Here is a 17,664-nt window from a genome sequence, read left to right on the forward strand (position 1 = left end):
AGCGGCTTTACTTCACAACAACAACAACAAAGGCTAAACTTTGAACAGCCATTTGTTCCTGTCACTTTTTTTTTGCATGCTTTCATGTTTACATGCCTGTGAATGTCTGTGCATGGCTCCGTAGGCCACTTCATGATATTTTACAGATCCCTGCTGGTCTCTAGGATGCAGGTTGTATAGAAGCACTTCATTATTTAGAAAGTGCTGCCTTGCCTTAGGAGTGAAAGCGGCCCCAGCAGGCAGAAACACTAACAAGAAGCCCTATCTCCATTTCTGGTACTCTGTAAATAAACACTGTATAAACAGAAGGGTATATTCAGAGGAGCTGGACAGACTCACGGAAGAACAATTCCCCCTGGGGACACAGTATGCAGGAAACCCAAATCTTAGGGGGCTGGGAGGCGTTTGGGGGAGCAGGCCCTGCTACTGGTACACTGTGCGAGCGGGGAGCTGGGTTAAACAACCCATTGCCTTGACTCGGGACCTTTGTGTGTGCGTGGCTTGCTGCGAGGGTGCATTTGTTGGAAGGAGCCCCTGGAGCTGTGTGTGGTGACCTGCCCCTGCTGAGGGACGCCATGAGGGCAGTTCAGGAGCAGTGAGGGCTGAGGCAGCCGTGAGGTAACTGGGTGCAGTGCAGGTTGTGTGGTGTTTGTGTAGTGCTTCACGGACTGAATGTGCCCAGCTCCGGGCTCGCAGCCCCACCTAGCGCACACAGCGAGCGGGTGGCGGAGGAAGGGCCGAGCGGAGGCGGCCGCCTCACAGCCGCCGCCTCACAGGGCCCCCTCAGCGCCCCCCCCCTCCTCCCGCCATACTGAGGGGCGGGGCCGCGCCGCGCTCCCGCCGCGTGCCCGCGCCTGCCCGCCCCCTCCCCTCAGGCGGCGAGGCGGAAGGTTCGAGGCGCTGCCAGGCGCGGCGCGACGCCGGCCGAGCGGCCGATCCGGCCGGGCCCCGGCTCGGCGGTTCTGCGCTGCGGGGCGCTGCGGGGCGCTGCGCTCGGCGCTCGGCTCGCGGTGCCTGGCGCAGGGGCGGCCGTGAGGCGGCGGGAGGCAGCGGCAGGGGCAGCGGCAGCGGCAGGGGCAGGGATGGCGGAGCCGTCGGAGAAGCCGTACCGCGCCGAGTACGCCAAGAGCGGCCGCGCCTCCTGCAAGAAGTGCGGCGAGAGCATCGCCAAGGACTCGCTGCGCCTCGCCCTCATGGTGCAGGTACCGCACGGCGCGGCCCGAGGGCAGCGGGGCCGGGGGCTGGGCCCGGGCCCGGGTCCCTCAGGGGGTCCCTGACGGAGCCGCCTCAGGGGCTCCTACCCGGGCCCCGCGCCCCCTGCTCCCCGCCTCTCCCCCCGTGCCCTCGCTGCGCTTCTCCGCTCCCCATCCCTTTATTTATTTATTTATTTATCTGTCTATTTATTTATTTTGACCTTTTTTTTGCCCCGCTGCGGAGCGCAGCCCCAGGCTGAGGGCCCGTGTTGCAGCAGGGCGCTGTGTGCGGGCCCTTTTTCTCCTCTCCCGGGGAACCCCCTGCGGGCGGCCACGTGCAGCGCGCTGAGGTCTCCGCAGATAGCGCGGGGGGGGTTGAAAGGAGACTCGGGGCAAGCCACCAGCCTGGAGCCGTTTCTGCTGCATCTGCTCTTTTCCTTTGGATTGCTACCTGAAGAACTCCGCGTGGAAGCGTGACTTCCACTGTTTGGCATGCTGTGGGCACCCAGGTCTTCCAGCACCACCATGACTTGGACTTTTGTTTCCACTTGGAACTTGGCAGTTTGTTATCTGTGTGTGCAGCCAGAAAGCAAATTGGTCTCCTTTCTTTTTTTTTTCATAGTTTATTTAAGAAACTGTGGTAGAGAGAGGTGTGCTGGGAGGAATTCCATAAACCTAAGCCTAGCTTGCCTGCAGATCCCATTGCCTGCACGGAGAGAAGTCGCACTCCAGATGTGCAACTCAAGTGGTGAAGGAGATCTGCCCCCTTCTGTGCACCCTGCCAGCTGGTGCCCCTAAAGCCTTTGTGTTAGGGACAGAGCCATGAGCAGTCCTCCAGTAAAACACCAAACGTGAGCCCATAGCTCAGGAGAGTGTGACTGAGTGCCGGAGGTGTGTGTGACTTCCAGGAATGTTGAGAGCAACCCTGGTGTGGCAGCTGTGTGGCTGTGGTGCCAAAAGGGTAGCCACGTAATCTGATTGTGGGGAGAGTCTGGTAAGAAATAGGCACGTCCTTTGACAGTTCTGGTTGATGGTTCAGTTGTCACTAGGGCTCCCATCTTTGAAGCCTTTCTGCTTCCTTGCTGCCCCTGCATGAAACTCTTTGATTTTTCAGCTCAGAGCCACCCCTTGAGTTGCTGAGTGGTATGTAGAATGCCTTCCTAGGTCAGTAACTCTCTATCATCGGTAATAATAATAATACCACGCTGAGTGCTGTTAGTGTAGCAGGTGTTTGTGTGCGTTGCTCAGAGCCAAACCGCTGCACAGTTATTTGCTCTGATGGGTAACTGGAACGGTGACAGGTTGGTACCTAGTGTGTCTGAGTCATAACAAAGCAGAGCGCTCCCGTGATGAGGCTGGAGAGAGAGCTCCAGAGCTGTTGTTCGGGGAAAACTTTGGTTGTGGTTCTGTCCTGATACAGGACTTTGGGTTCTGGCGTTCCCTTCAAATTTTGCCTCTGCCTCCTGCAGCCCACTTAGGAATTTCTTCAGGGCATGAGCCAGTTTGCTTGAGAAGTGGTCCTCAAAGGGACTGTGTGTCCTGCGTGATGGTCTTGCAGAGCGAGGCCAGCAGCCTCTTCTGCTGCAGGAGTCTCAGAGGAGGTTGGAACAGCCAAGTCAAGTGTTGTTACTTGTGCTGCTTTCTCCACAACCTCTGTTTTACTCTGCTCATCCCAGCAGAAGGACTGATTCTTACTGAGAAGAAATCCCTCCCTGTCTGCTAGGGATTGGTATAGCCACGTGGAGGCTGTTGCCTTTTTGTCTTGAGAAATATGGACAGGCTAAGGAGCCCAGTGATAATCTCACTGTTCCTTCCATGCCTGTGCTCTTTGAGATCTCTCAGTTGGCAGCTTGTCTGTCACACTACATTTTCTTCTTAGGCTTTTCCTAAGTCATGTCTACGTGTTAATTTTAAAATAAATAAATTATATTTACCCAGGATTTTATCTCCTTCCACTCCCTGCCTTGGTTCTGAGTTGCTCCATCTTAGCCTAATGTGCTTTTTTTTCCCTAGTCACCCATGTTTGATGGCAAAGTCCCTCACTGGCACCACTACAGCTGCTTCTGGAAGCGGGCTCGGATTGTGTCCCACACAGACATTGATGGGTTTCCTGAGCTTCGGTGGGAAGATCAGGAGAAAATCAAGAAAGCCATTGAGACTGGAGGCCCTGGAGGAGGTATGCAGAGGTTCGGAGGTTTAGCTAGAACCACGTTCTCTCTTCTCAAGCTATTATTATGGTTATTTGATTGCCACATCCCTCTTAGCAAGTGATGTCAGAAGAATTTCTGTGGTGCCACTGCACTCCAGGGCTAGGACGCTGGCAGTATGACTGTTCTTAAAGGAGGAAAAAAACAAAAAAACAAACAAACAAAAAAAAAATAAGGCAGTTGACAGACATATTACCAAATATTTGTTGTTTTTAAGACTTTTGTATTTTGTTTTCAGTTCTCCAGTATTAATGAATGTTCTTGTCATACGCTGTACTGATGGTGTCTTCACTGCAGTGTGTGGTTATGGTAGCTCTTTGACGTTGTTACACAACGAACTGAATTGGAGCGAGTGAGAAGGGTCTAAGTACAGACCAGACCAACCACCCCAAGTCACTCTGTAAACCAAGGATGCTGAGCAGTTTTAGGTTGATGTCTGCCTGTTGAAACATAATACAAAAAAAAAAAAAAAAAGGCACTTAGAACACATCTGTTTTGAAGCAGAGATGTTTCTGACTCTTGTTACAGTCAGTCTTTAGTAAGACTTCATTTTACACTGCTTTCAGGAGAGAGGTGAAAGGTGTCAGCTCTGTGCTTACTTAGTGATTTTTTTAAAGACTTCCAAAGGTGCAATCCTGTACAATTGCTACTCAGTGGCTTAAAGAAATATTCCTATTTTAACAATGCTTTTAAGTGTGGACTGTTTATCTTGCTCTGAATGAAGATTCTTGATAGACGAACTGCTGAAGTGCAGAGGTTTACTAATGCAGACTGCTAACAATCTGGCATAGAGGAGATTTTTTGTAAAAGTGGGGGAGGATCACATTTGAAGCTGCGCTCTGTGTTTGCCTTTGTTCTCCAGGAAAAGGAGGGGACCAGGAAGGAGGTGGCAAGGCTGAGAAGAGCCTGAATGACTTTGCTGCAGAATATGCAAAGTCTAACAGGAGTACTTGCAAAGGCTGTGAACAGAAAATAGAAAAAGTAAGATTTTCTTTAGTTCTCCGTTTCTTGTCTTTTCTCCCACCAGTCCCAATTCCAGCAGTGGCTTTTTTAATTGTTTCCTGTCCGTTTTGCATACGGAGAGCACTTGGAGCTGCATTTCTGTGTTTGAGAAGCAGCTGTGTCCAGGACAGCTGACAACAAAGGCATCTTTCAGGCATTGGAGCTTGGGCTTTAGACCTGCCAACGCTTCCTTTCGCTTGAGCTTTTGAGCAGGCTGAAACGCTGCTTGCCAGTATTTTTGGTAGGAAGAGACAGGTGTCTTCTGCCTGTCGAAGCACTGCAAAGGTGTAAGCCTCTTCCTCCTCCTTTGTGTGCAGAGCATCTGTATTGGCTCCACTGAAGCAGACAAAAACAGCGATGCAACTAATTAACGGTGCTGCCCTATATTTCAGCGTGTTTCATTAGCCTGCTTTTAAAGGCAGTTGGTGAGATGAAGCTGTGAGCTTGTGATAGGTGAAAATAAACCTGCCAGTTTGGTAAAGTTGATGAGGGTCAAACAGCAGTGCTGATATACCTCTGTCTGCAGAAAGGTTGGCGGCTGGAGCGTAAATGTTTCCTTATTGGAGTGTGAAGTATTGCAGTCTGAGAGTACATAAAACGACTGCTTTTTGGGCATCTGAAAAGTAATTTGCAGTTAGAGGGGGTTAGGTAGTGCTAGCACTGATGTTTGACTGGTAAGGAATGTAAACTAATTATTCAGAGTTGCCTGCATGGGGTTTGGCGATGTGATCTTTGCTTGTTTAAGTTAACTGGCGGTCAGGGAGTTGGAGGAGTAAAGACTACATGATTACCTGTTTTGAACAGTTTTTGAACAGAAAATTACTTAAAAGGACGTGTTTTTTCCAACCTAGAAAGAATATTAGTGGAAGCAGAGGGACTCTGCAGGGAAGGGCTTGAGCAATAGCTGCAGGCATTTCGCAGGTGTTTAGGAAGCATCAGCTTAGTAATGAGCTTACTAATATCCTGCTCTTTCCAGAACGGCCTAACAGTTGCTTTGTCTCTTTAACCTGCTCTAGGGACAGATTCGGATTTCCAAGAAGATGGTACATCCTGAAAAACCCCAGCTGGGAATGATCGATAACTGGTACCACCCAGACTGCTTCGTGAGCCGCCGAGCGGAGCTGGGTTTCCTCCCAGCATACGGGGCTGCCCAGCTCCTTGGCTTCAGCATCCTGAAAGCTGAAGATAAAGAAACTCTGAAGAAGCAGCTCCCAGCTACCAAAAGCGAAGGGTATGTGTGGAATGCAACAATTCGCGTTGTTACTTGCCTTCACCTACATCCGTGATGAATGTATTGTGTCATTGCTGTGTCTCTGTTAAAAGAAAAGCAGCTGTAGGAGGATGTGGTACTCCTGTGGCTTTAGGTAAATGACAACAGCCCCATTCCCCATCCCTGGGAGTCTGTAGTGCGCTTGCCCTTGTGACTGCCTTGAGGGAAACGCAGAGACCAGCAGCTGTGACTTACAGAACTGATCTTTTAGGGCTTTTAGCCCTAAAATGCATACTTAATACAAATGGATACTGGATGAGGACCTTGTGTGATGCTGTTATCAGTGACGGTTTCCCTGGTCTAACCACTTACTAGACAATTGATCTGATCTCTTATCTATGTACTGCTGATCTGGGACAGATGCTGAGTCTGATAATGTCACTTGTTGGCTGCCTTCACGCTTGGATGTTCTTGTTTGCATAATCTTTCATGGTACAACCGAAATTGTATTGCCTGGCACTGAAATTTTGAATGGAGGCTCTTGACAAAAGCTGTGTTAACAGAGAAGCCCTTCAGGTGGCTTGCTAGCTTTGCTCAATCTTTTTCTGGTGGTGAAGGCTTCTGTTACTTGTTTTTTGAAGCGACTTTGCCTGGCATCATGCCTCATAACACCAGCCTGTGTTTGATTTATTATTTTTTTCCATGGAGAAGGAAACAAAGTATTGCTGGGTTCTACAAACAGGAAAGACGGTGTCTGTAAGATGTTGGGCTTTTCCATGTTCTTTGTAGGCTGAATTCAGTTCTATTTTTATAAGGATTCACTATGAAACTGCCCAGTAAGACTTGACACTGGCTTTGCTGGTTTTGGTCCTGTAAGTAAGGTGGCTGGTGGACATGATTCAGAGCCTTTCGAGTATCTCAGTGTCGTCCTTGGTTATAGGTAACAGTGGAGCTTGTGTAAACTGATCTGTGTGGTGTTAAGAGGGTGCCATTCAACTTCCATGCTTTATTCTTGGTTGGCAAGCAGCTGCTCCAGAAGCATTCAGCAGTGGTGCAGGTGCCATGGGGATGGTCCTGCAGCGCCATGCAAATGGGGTGCTCCTGGTGCTCCCCCGTGAGCCCTGTTGGGTCCTGCACCAACTGGTTGTTCAGCTGAGCTGCTGCAGGCTGTGGCCTTTCAGGCAGAGACGAGCTGTGTGACTCCCTGCTGACTTACCTCTTCACACGGGCACTTTCCCTCTGCGTGTTGCAGGCTATAAGTAGAAGCACAGTGTTTTCACATACTTGCAAAAATATTAAGGCTTTGGAAAGATAGGCCACAGAGTAGTTTGCCAAGTCACTGTGTAAATAAAAGCCTGGAATTGCAATGGAAAAAAGCTTATGGTGATGTAGGGTACTGTGAACCTTGACCTCATGCCAGCAAAGCAGCAGAACAGCTGATCTCTTCTGCTCTCTAAGCACTGCATGAGCAAGCCCCTCAACTGTGAGGATGCTGGCTGGCTCTTGTGATCCACACCACCTTTCTTCTGCTGTCTGGGTTGTGTGTTTGAGCCAAGGGTAGTAAGAATCGGTTGAAAAAGTATCTGTCTGTCAAATGAACTGAATGAATGGGACTATAAATAGAGTGGAGAGGTGGGGGTGTGCTTCCTACCTGGTGATTGCCTGCCAAGAAAGCAGACAAGTTCTGAAGAAGCAAACCCTACAAAAAAAAAGAAACAGCCCAGGAGCTTGGGTGAGATGCAGTTAGGTCCTGTCATTCATCCTGTGTGTTCAGTCAGATAACTGAAATTAAACAGCATTAGAGCATCTGCTATAGGTGAGATCCTGAAAATGAACTTTAAAGTTATCTCTGCCTGTGCTGCAACCAAATTACATCTTGTGTCAGGTGTTGTCTGCAATTCAGCTATGATGTAGCCAAATTCATGTGCTGCTTCTGCCTGTCTAGCCCATGCTCTGCAGAGAAGCTCCAACTTGGGCTGCCCCATTGGCTCTTTCTAAAAAGGTGCTGGTGTGACATCTCTATTGCAGGTGAGTAAAACCGAGCAAGGTTACCAAGAATAGGATGGGAAAATCTCTTTCATCTGAGGGAGAAAAGATAGGAGAGCTTCCTGCAAGAATCCTGGTGGCTTTTCTTGGTCGGCGCTGGGTGAGACATGCTGACCCCCTGGGCTGCAGGCTGTCCTGCCTGAGTGCCAGCATTTTGCAGGCTTGGGGAAGGGAGGGTCTTTGTGTCCTACCCAGTGGCTTTTCTGCAGAAGGTGCAGTCCTGTACTGGTGTAGGAAAGGCAGCAGCAGCTTGCCTGTTCCTTTTCACTCTGCTTCTCTGGTAGCATGTGGTTTTGCCCTCCTACTTTGATCTTTAATGCCATCTGCTTCTGCAATGTTTTCTACCTTGCTTGCTTGAGTAGAATTGCTGCTCAGTCCAGGAACCAAGTGTCATTCTGGAGGTGCCATCAGGTAGCACCTGATTAACTGCAGCTTGAGGCAGAGGGTAAGTGCTCAGATCAGCAACAATCTGCAAGTGCTTCACAGAGGGAAAGGAAGGGGGTACCAGCTCCTCCCTGCACCAGCTGCTTGCTTTATTCAGGGTTGCTCTGACTGTCCTTACCTCTTCATTTTCATTGTAAGGAGAATGTGAAAGACAGTAGATGGTAAGGAAGGGTCAGGCTAGAGCGTGCCAGTTCACCTTCCTCTTCACCCTCTTGAAAGTTTGGATAGACCTTGTAGTTCTCTATCTACCAGGGAGGTGAAAAGTGCTCTGCATTTGATGCTAAGTACTAGTCCTGTTAAACAAGCTGTTGGACCATACGTGTTGAGTGCCTGGACTGCCCCTTCCCCAGCAGGAGGAAGGGTGTACACAGTGGCACCTGGCTGCTGCTGGCAGCACGTGGTATTTGGTCCCAAGGGTGGCTGATGGCTTGTGTGTCAGTGAGGATCTGTTCTGTCAGTTCTAAAACTTGCAGTTCTGCGCAGACGGGAGGTGAATTCAGCTTTGCCTGTCCCTTCTTCGAACTATAAAATAATGATTAGACTTTAAGTCTTCAGCATAGCCAGGAACAAAAGAGAAGGTGGGAAGCCTGCAGCTTTACGCCTCAGCAATCCAAATGATCCTCCTCATTCTGCAGTTTGGGTGGCTGGATCAGGTATGGCAACTGCTCTGTACAGGAAAACCAACCCGCTGTCCCCTTAACTCTGAGAGGCTGCCAAAAGTGCAAGTTCCTGCTGGGATCTGGATGCTTTCCCTTGGTCCTAAGGCATCTCAGCAGGGTGATTGCCTTCCAGTGGTTTGAGTCCTGGCTTTCCTCTTTCCAGAGACAAGTTACTACACAGCCATGCATCTTGGCTTGCTGGAGGCAGCCTGACTCTCAGCCTGCCAAGGGAGAGAGACTGCAGATACACAGCACTTGGGCACCCATCCTAAATACTTGCATGATTAAGCCCTCTGGCTTGGGAAGGTACAACGGGGCGCTTTGTGCTCAAGCTGATGTGTTTTTCCCGGATTATGCTGTGTGCTTCTGATTCGGTTAAAAATTCAGGAGCTGTGATTCTCATGGTGAGTGCTTTGTTTTTCATGCTGTAGTGATCTTCAGTGGATGCTCTGGCCTTGCTCCTTGTGGGGGTTGCAGCCAAAGAGGGGGCTTGCATGGTCTGGGGACCTTTGAAGGCACAGCTGTGCTTGTGCTGTATCCATTCTTGCCACACTGGTTCCTGCTTATGTGATTTAAGAAAGAATATGGACTTTTTCTTGCAAAATGCAAGCAAATGCTGTTAGCCTGGTGTAGCCATCGTGCGTCCCCTGGGGTAGCAAACCTTGCAGCACAGCCCAGGCTCTGACCGATTGGACCTTGCAAGGGGACAGCTGTGAGATCAGATCTTCTGCAAACCCAGCACCTGAGAGATTTACAGAACGGTCTGAGTCATAATTTGGCCAGAAGTGCTAACAAAGGGCTATGGTAGCTACTGCAGATGAAATGAGAACTCGCCCCAGTTTTAGGCCCAGGATACTTTTCCTAGAACTTGCAGGTCCTTCGTGGATAAGTCCTCAGGGAGCACCTTTCAACATCCTCCTGCAGCCTTATAGCTAATAAGCTGTTGTACTAAGTTTATCTTAACAGTAGCAAAGCACTAGAAGATGAAGTGTTTAAAATTGTGGAGGGCAACTGAGAACATTAACTTTGACTTAACCATCAGCCACAGCTTATAAGGTTAGAATTTGCATACTTAAAAAGACTCCTGGCTGATGTTTCTAAAGAATAGCAGCTCTGTCAAAATGAAGTGCAAGTTGTCCAAGCTGTGCTCATATTGTGCCTCAAGTGCCAGGTCCATCCTGGCTCAAATGGGATAAAATTTCACTTTATTTCCTCACAGTGAGAACATGCACTGAGATGATTTGTTGACACCAATGTGTTTTGAAGCCACGCAGACCAAGGGGATGACAGAAGTCTGGAAACATAAATGATCTTCCTCTGAGGTCTCTCGTTCTTCAGAAGTCTGCCAAAATCCCCTGGCTTTCATTTGGCTTCCTTGTCTTTCTTGAGTGCCGTTTTCTATAACTTCTCCCCGTGCAGCTCTAAGGGCCCAGCTAATAATGGTATATTTTAGCATACAGAACTGCAAGGTAGTAAGTACATCATAAAACCACCGTCAGCCTGGGAGTACTTTACAGGTGGAAACTTCCTCCTGTCTGATTTCAGAGATCAGACTTAATTCCAAGCTGAAGAGGAGCTAGCTGGGAAGTATCAAGTTTCCCAGTGTGTTAACTTATTAGAAGTATTATATTTGCTGTCCTTTATTTCAATATGCACTGTCTTAGCTGAAAAATTAAGCTGTTGATTCAGCTGAAAGACACTATAGTCCTGTCTTTTAACCTTCATTGCTACTTCTCCTTGGATGTGGAGAGGTGTAAGTATACACAGTAAGTTTTATCTATGCCTTTGGAGTAACTAATACAGGTGTGGCTGAGTATGCCTGAAGCTTTGTGTTGTAGTATTTTCTGTGCTCTTCTGCCAGATCACAGTTATCTTGTGGAAAAGCTCAGTGTGCCTGACCTGATTGAGGTGGCTGTTGCAGAACCAAGTACGTGTTTGCAATCTAGAATTGAAGAATTTGATAAATTGGGCTTGCCTGCTAAAACTCAGGACATTCAAGCCTCTACAGATATCAACAGTCAATAAACAGAGTTCTAGGAACATAAATATTAAATAAATGAACATAGCGTAAATTAAAATAACTTTGTGTGTGGTGTTTGCTTTTTCCCTATTAGGAAGAGAAAAGGAGAGGAGGTAGATGGAAATGTGACTGTGAAAAAGAAGCAGAAAAAAGAGAAAGAGAAGGAATCAAAACAGGAAAAACAGCTGAAGGTGAGTTTTAGCTGATCAGATCCTACAGACTGCCTTGTTAGAAGAGTGTAGTGTCAGGCCCTAACTGAAGAGCTGCGGCAGCTGGAGAGAGACTGTACTTGGTGTCCAGACAAAGCAGAGCTGCAGTGCAGTGGCTTTAAAAATCTGTTCTAGCTGTTTGGGTAAAATGTGTGATTCTCCCCTTTGGCAAAGCTTCTTGTTGCTCTCTGTCTCCCAGGCTGACCTTAAAATCCCATGGGCTTGCTAAAACCTTGTCCACATGCTGCAGTTTGAGGTGTGTTCTCAGTGATTGACTGCAGGCTGCTGAGCTGCTGGCTTTTGTTAACAGGAACAGACAGAGCTGATCTGGGGCATCAAGGACGAGCTGAGGAAGGTCTGCTCCACTAATGACCTGAAAGAGCTGCTGATTGCCAACAAGCAGGAAGTGCCTTCAGGGGAGAACGCCGTAAGTAGTCGATTTACATGTGTGCTGGGTCTTCAGTGAAGCCAACCCACACTGATACTGCTGCAAAGTCCACAAGCATGCAGCATGTTCCTAACAGAAAATTTCAGAAAGGAAAAAAAAAAAGTGCAAACCCCAGGCCTTTTGTCCCAGGACTCTGATGATATTGCTATTACGTGGGCTTGTGAAGGCACTGCATGGTGGTGTCTGATGCTGAATTAAATGTTTTGGTCTCAGCGATGTGCTGTTTTTCTGCTATGTCCCAGCTGCTCCCTGTTTTTGTCGCTGGCCTTGGAAGGCCAGCTGTATCCCAGGCCGCATCAAAAGACGCGTGACCAGCGGGGTGAGGGAGGTGATTGTCACCCTCTACTCTGACCGTGTGGGGCCCCACCTGGAGTGCTGCAACCAGGTTTGGGGCCCCCAGCACAAGAAAGATGTGGACCTGCATCCACATGGATGGGATGGGAACTGTCTAGACTCAAAATGGTCAAGAAAATCTCAAGGCAGGAAGACTGGGATTTGTGTGAGCCTACATTCCCACCTATGTTCTTGTGCTCAGATGCAGTATCTCATCTCCTCCTTTCCCATTCCTGTGCTGCTCTCTGGTCAGGGGCCGTGTGGTAGATAAGTTCTCCTGAATGCTGACTCCAAATAGGAGATACCGTGAGTCATGAATGTGAGTGAACAGGTGTGGTGTGACTGGGGAAACTTCATGCCATGTTTAAGGCACTGTAAATCAAATAATTCTGCAAAGAATCTTGGCTTAAGTGCAATGTACATATGACATGAAGTACTGGAGAAGTCTGTGTCTGTGTGCCAACAGCTTTACAGTAATTTTCATGTCCAGCCCAGTGTAATGCAATGTGTGGGCTTCCAGTTTACTCCTGCTGTGACATGTTTTATATTCCTCGTGGCTTTAGATCTTGGACCGAGTGGCAGATGGGATGGCATTTGGAGCTCTGCTTCCCTGCGAGGAGTGTAAAGGGCAGTTTGTGTTCAAGAGCGATGCGTATTACTGTTCAGGGGACATCACTGCCTGGACTAAGTGCGTTGCTAAAACACAGACTCCCAACAGGAAAGACTGGGTAATCCCGAAGGTGGGTATTAATTGCAAAATCGATGATCTGAAGTATGTTTCTTTATTGATGTTTCCTCTTAGAAGGAATTTGAATAGGCAGCAGTCAGTGTTGGATGCTAGGGAGCAGATTGCACTGCACTGCTGAGCCACTGTGGCAGTGGGGAGATCCTGTCACAGCTATGGCACTACAGGGCTAGGCACCTAATATACAACAGTCATCCTAGTAACACTTAATTAAGAGATGTTGGTGATTTGATTTGAAACTAGTCATTTACCCTCTCTTAGCTTTGGATTCCCAGTCAGTAAACTGGGTTTTTGCCTGTCTGAATATGAATCCTAATCTGAGAAATCTGCAGTAAATTACAAAATCTGACCAGTGCTCAATTTAGCCTTAACATTTTCTAATATTATTTGTTTATAAAGTCTGTTTATGCTTCCATCCCCCAGGAGTTTCGTGAAATTCCTTACCTCAAGAAATTTAAGTGTAAGAAACAGGATAGGATATTCCCTCCAGAGGCTGCAACTGTGAACTCTGCGCTTCCTCCACATGCGTCTGCTCCTTTGACAGAGACCGTTTCTGCACCCCAAGGTAAGTGGAGCTCAGGATGTGTAATGCCATTCCTATCAAAACCCTAAACAGGCATTCTGTTTGCTGTTCTACTGCTGAGCGATTGAGATTCTGTGGTGAGAAACAGCATAGCAGAGTCTCATGTGCTTCATCTTCCTAGCAGAGGTAGACCCTGTTATGGTGGGTTGCCTGGGGACATGTGCTTGGGATCCTGGTTGTTTTCTGACAGATCGTTTTGGGTATGTTTTGGTATGTTTGTGATGAATTGGAAATTTAAAGGCCTGTGTTCCGAGTGACATCTGCTGTGAAATGCCTTCTTGCTTGACTTCTTGGGGAACATCCAGGGACCTTAGTTGTGCCAGACTCCATATTCCATGTCCAGTGTCACCTTTTTAAGGTCAAGAGGTTGTTTGAAATCCTCCGTTTGGATTTGGTCTTAACCACTGACTAACAATGCACAAAGATACGCTGTCTCCAACCCATTCCATGAAAGTAAATTCAGTCTGTTAATTAGAATTAAGCCCAGGTTGATTTGTTTGCTGGCAGCTTAACTCACTTGTGTTTGGGTGGTAGTGGGTGAACAAACACCTCAGTTGGTCAACCAGAGTTAATAGCACTCACTTCAGAAGTGGGGATACGCTTTGAGATATTTCCTGTGTCTTGGGTCCACCCACATTGCAAAGCTCATTGCATTGGTGCTCACACTGTGATGTGATGGAGCAGCAGCTGGTTACCAGTTTGCTTCTGTCTTGTTATGGGGTTTGTATGATTCAGCCAACTTACAACTTTTGTACTGTCTACAAGATCAAAACTCAAATGTATTGTAACGTGGGAACACTGTTGCTTGAGACACAAACCTTCAACTCTTCAAAAACAGATTTCCTTTTGAAGAGGCAGGAGCTTTCACGCTGTCCAGGCATCAAATGATGAGGGAAGCTGAACAGTCTCTAGTAGCACAGTGTTGAAGCAGACTGGTTTTTCTTTTTGTTAAAAAGAAAAAGAAATGCAGACAACTAATGTGCATACATATCCATCCTTCCTGCCTTCTGTCCCTTCTGTTTTGTTGGGTGTGCTGGGTTTTGTTGCCTCTCCTAGGGGAATGGAAGCCTTCTGCCACTTGCATTAGCACAGGTCAGACCTGTTTAGACCCTGGTCTCCCTGCTGACTGAGCTGATTGTTCCAAGTGTGTGGGATGCTGTTCGTTTGTATTTGTTATTTGTCTGGGGGGCTTTGTGCTTGTCACTAACATGCTGTGTTGTTTCCAAATCCCTAGACAAACCACTGGCCAACATGAAGATCCTGGCTCTTGGAAAGCTGTCCAAGAACAAGGAGGAAGTGAAGAACATCGTGGAGGAGTTGGGAGGAAAGATGACGACAACAGCTAACAAGGCCACACTGTGCATCAGCACACAGAGTGAGCAGCCATGCAGTGCTTTCTGGTAGTGCTCCTCAGAGCTGAGCAGGTCAGAGAGGGTGCACGTCCTGAGAGCTCTCTGGATTAAAGTTTGGGCTAGGAGGAGTGTTTGTGTGCACACACTGCCTTAGCGTGCTCGGAAACATAAAGACAATGTGTGCTCTTTAAGTTTTACTCCCCTAGTATATTAATCTTGTGGGTTGTGCCATGAGGCTCTGTTGGGTTTGCAGCAGCTGAAGCTCAGATCCCTGTGCAGAGCGTGGTGGTGTGCGAGCCAGTGTTGGTGGACTGACAGTGCTGGGGACTCTAACCTCGGAGAAGCCACCCTTGCCTTGGAGAAGCTGTGGAGTTGACTGTGGGCGCTTGAGGGCAGTGTTTTCTCTGGAGACAGCTCTTGCTCCCTGTTGGTATTGACCTCCAAACTGGGTGCTGAGGTAGGAGATCTGCTCCCACCTGGTAGGATGCCCAAGAGGGCAGCCCTAGCCCAGCTCTAGGAAGGGGAGAGCTGGACCAGCCAGGTAAAACACAAGTGTTCCTGCTCTAGCCCAGGCTACGGTCTTGAACGTTGTGGAAATGTATTTCCTCAAAGCTTTGGAGCCCTGAATCATGGCCAGAGGTAGGGGCTAAAGTCTAAAACCTCATTGATTTATTTTTCTCTCCCTTCCCCACCCTGCTTATTCAGAGGATTTGGAGAAAATGAGCAAGAAGATGGAAGAAGTGAAGGAGGCCAAAGTCCGCGTGGTCTCAGAGGCGTTTCTTCAGGACGTGAAATCCTCCAGCAAGAGCTTTCAGGAGCTTCTTTCTATCCATGCAATTTCACCTTGGGGTGCAGAGATAAAAATGGAGCACCACGAGGTGGCCGTGGATGGGAAATGCAGCAAGCCCCAGCATACGAAGAGTGCTGGGAAGGTCAAAGAAGAACAAGGTGATGAACAATGCAGTTGTTTCTCCAGGGGCCTGTTTAATGCTGTGTGTGTGCACAAAACAAACCTGGGTGTAGTCCAGCCTCGTGTTTTGCTAGAGTTCTCTGACTTTTTTTTTCTCATAAGAAATTTAAATAATCAAGCCTTGGGACAAGACTAGCTTTAAGTAAACAGGAAGCTGTCTCCTGAACTGGCTGTCATTTGTCCTAGGTCAGTCTGGCTTCAGAGATCTTTCATCCTATACGTGCACAGGCTCCCTGACATCAGTCTGAACTCTTCCCCAAAACACTTTCTCTGCCAGTCTGGGTCGCTGTTGCAGCTTCAAGGAGCTGCTGGAGCACTAAATTGTGACAGACACTACTGTGACCACCCCCACCAGGGGTGCTCACACGTGAGAAAATGCTGGAGCCCAAAGCAATGGTGTCTTGTAGTGAGTATAGAATGTATTTTATTTTTTTTAATGAAGGAAGGGAAAAATCCAACACCAGTGGCATTCCTTATGACTGCCGAGCAAGTTTGCATTATTCATGCTGCAAAGTGAAGAAAGCCATTAGATCTGCTCAGAACCTATCTTCAGAACCCATTCTTTTCCATATTCCCTAAGCTTTTGGTTTCTATCACTCAACTGGGTGTGTTATTGCCAAACTATTTCACGGCAGCAGAATCTCTGAGGGGGCTGAATGTCCCACATACTCCCTATGGGGTTTTTAAATCCTATTTAAACACAACCACAAATATGACTTTTATCTACTGTGTAGGTGAAAAAATGGTACAGCCTGACGTTTGGGGCCAGGAGGAAGGAAAATGGATGTTATGTGGGGAGACCTTGTTTTTCATTTCATTGTGTGGGAGCTGGGGGTGGATGGCAGTGAGTTGGCTGCTAAAGGCAGCTAAAAAAAATCACTGACGTGCTGGTGTTCTTGTACTGGGAACCTGATTTAAAGTCTGATTAAGGCCATAATTAGGCAAATTGAGAATTTGTATCTTGATTCAAGTTAAACCACGTTGCCTGCGTAGGAAAAAAATAACTCCTTATTCCTGCAGGACCTAGCAAGTCTGAAAAGAAAATGAAGCTAACAGTTAAAGGTGGAGCAGCAGTAGATCCTGATTCTGGTGAGTGATTGCAATGGTTGAACCTGTGCCACAGCCCGCAGGATGTGTGATTGTTTACAAAATAGATTTTTCTGTGAAAGGATAAGGGTTTGGAGTCCTTAACATAAAAGTTAAGGTTTAATATAAAAATTAAGGATTCCACAAAAGGAAACATGATTTTTTTAAACCAGCTTTTCATGCTTTCAAAGGAAGGCTATTAACTGACATCTAAAGATGGATTTTCCAAGATTTTCTTGTGCAGCTTTCTGAAGGACCACTTAAACTGAAGTATATCCCTTGCTCAGCTTCATGAGCACCTGTCAGAAGAGTGAATAAAAGCCTAGCCAGTAGAGGCCATGGGTCTGGCATGAGTATCTGCCTCAAGACTCTAACCTGGGGGGCAACCTGTGCTGCTCTCCAAACCTACAGTGTACAGATGTCACCGTGAGAGGTCATATTGCAACCAAGACGAGCCTTCATTTTTTCAGTCCATTTTCTAGTGTGACACCTGCAAAACTATATCTCTTGAGAATTCCTCCAGCCAGCCATGCAGTGTTAAATACTAGATTTTAGATGGTCCTTTCTCAAACATACAATTCTTTTTTCTCAAGTTAGGGTTGAGGTCCTTTCCAATACATCAAAAGGTGTATACTCACTATCTGTTGAAAAGGAAATATGCTTTAAGTAGTTTTGAATGAGCATGTTATCACTGTTCTTTCCAATAGTTTTGTTAAAATGCATACAACTTAATGAAATGTCTGTGTGAACGTGAATGTAGCAAGGCAACCGAAAATGGTAACCACTTCTGTATTCTCATTTTCTTCTCTGTAGGTTTGGAGGATTCTGCTCATGTGTTTGAAAAAGGTGGAAAGATCTTCAGTGCAACTCTTGGTCTAGTAGATATTGTGAAAGGAACGAATTCCTATTACAAACTGCAGCTCCTAGAGGATGACAGAGAGAGCAGGTGAGTTTAGCTTTCCCCATAAATGCCTTTGTTTACTTTTTTTCCAATAAGTACTGGATTTTTTGTTTCTACAAAAAGAAGGAACGGGCAAAATGTTTTTCTGAGGATATGCAAACATGCAGGGAAGGTTTCTGCCCTGTATGGAGGCGTTCCTTTGTGGTGTTGACAAAACCTAAGTTGGGAAGTAATAAAGGTTGCTGAATTGTTTCTG

General features: G+C 47.3%; 1 protein-coding gene across 1 annotated transcript in view; it reads left to right on the forward strand.

Moving 5' to 3' along the window:
• The first annotated feature begins 1,030 nt into the window (after positions 1-1,030).
• PARP1 (poly(ADP-ribose) polymerase 1) overlaps positions 1,031-17,664 on the forward strand; it is a 28,267-nt gene continuing 11,633 nt past the window's right edge. Inside the window, exons 1-12 of the mRNA XM_084284308.1 lie at positions 1,031-1,202; positions 3,207-3,369; positions 4,263-4,381; positions 5,419-5,633; positions 10,876-10,972; positions 11,301-11,417; positions 12,335-12,511; positions 12,940-13,081; positions 14,334-14,474; positions 15,157-15,399; positions 16,442-16,510; positions 17,321-17,453. Coding sequence (XP_084140434.1) covers positions 1,083-1,202; positions 3,207-3,369; positions 4,263-4,381; positions 5,419-5,633; positions 10,876-10,972; positions 11,301-11,417; positions 12,335-12,511; positions 12,940-13,081; positions 14,334-14,474; positions 15,157-15,399; positions 16,442-16,510; positions 17,321-17,453 — 1,736 coding nt within the window. The 5' untranslated portion in view covers positions 1,031-1,082. The remainder of the gene's footprint in view (positions 1,203-3,206; positions 3,370-4,262; positions 4,382-5,418; positions 5,634-10,875; positions 10,973-11,300; positions 11,418-12,334; positions 12,512-12,939; positions 13,082-14,333; positions 14,475-15,156; positions 15,400-16,441; positions 16,511-17,320; positions 17,454-17,664) is intronic.

This window comes from Netta rufina (assembly GCF_964035555.1).
Source record: "Netta rufina genome assembly, chromosome: 3".
NCBI classification, from domain to species: Eukaryota; Metazoa; Chordata; class Aves; order Anseriformes; family Anatidae; genus Netta; species Netta rufina.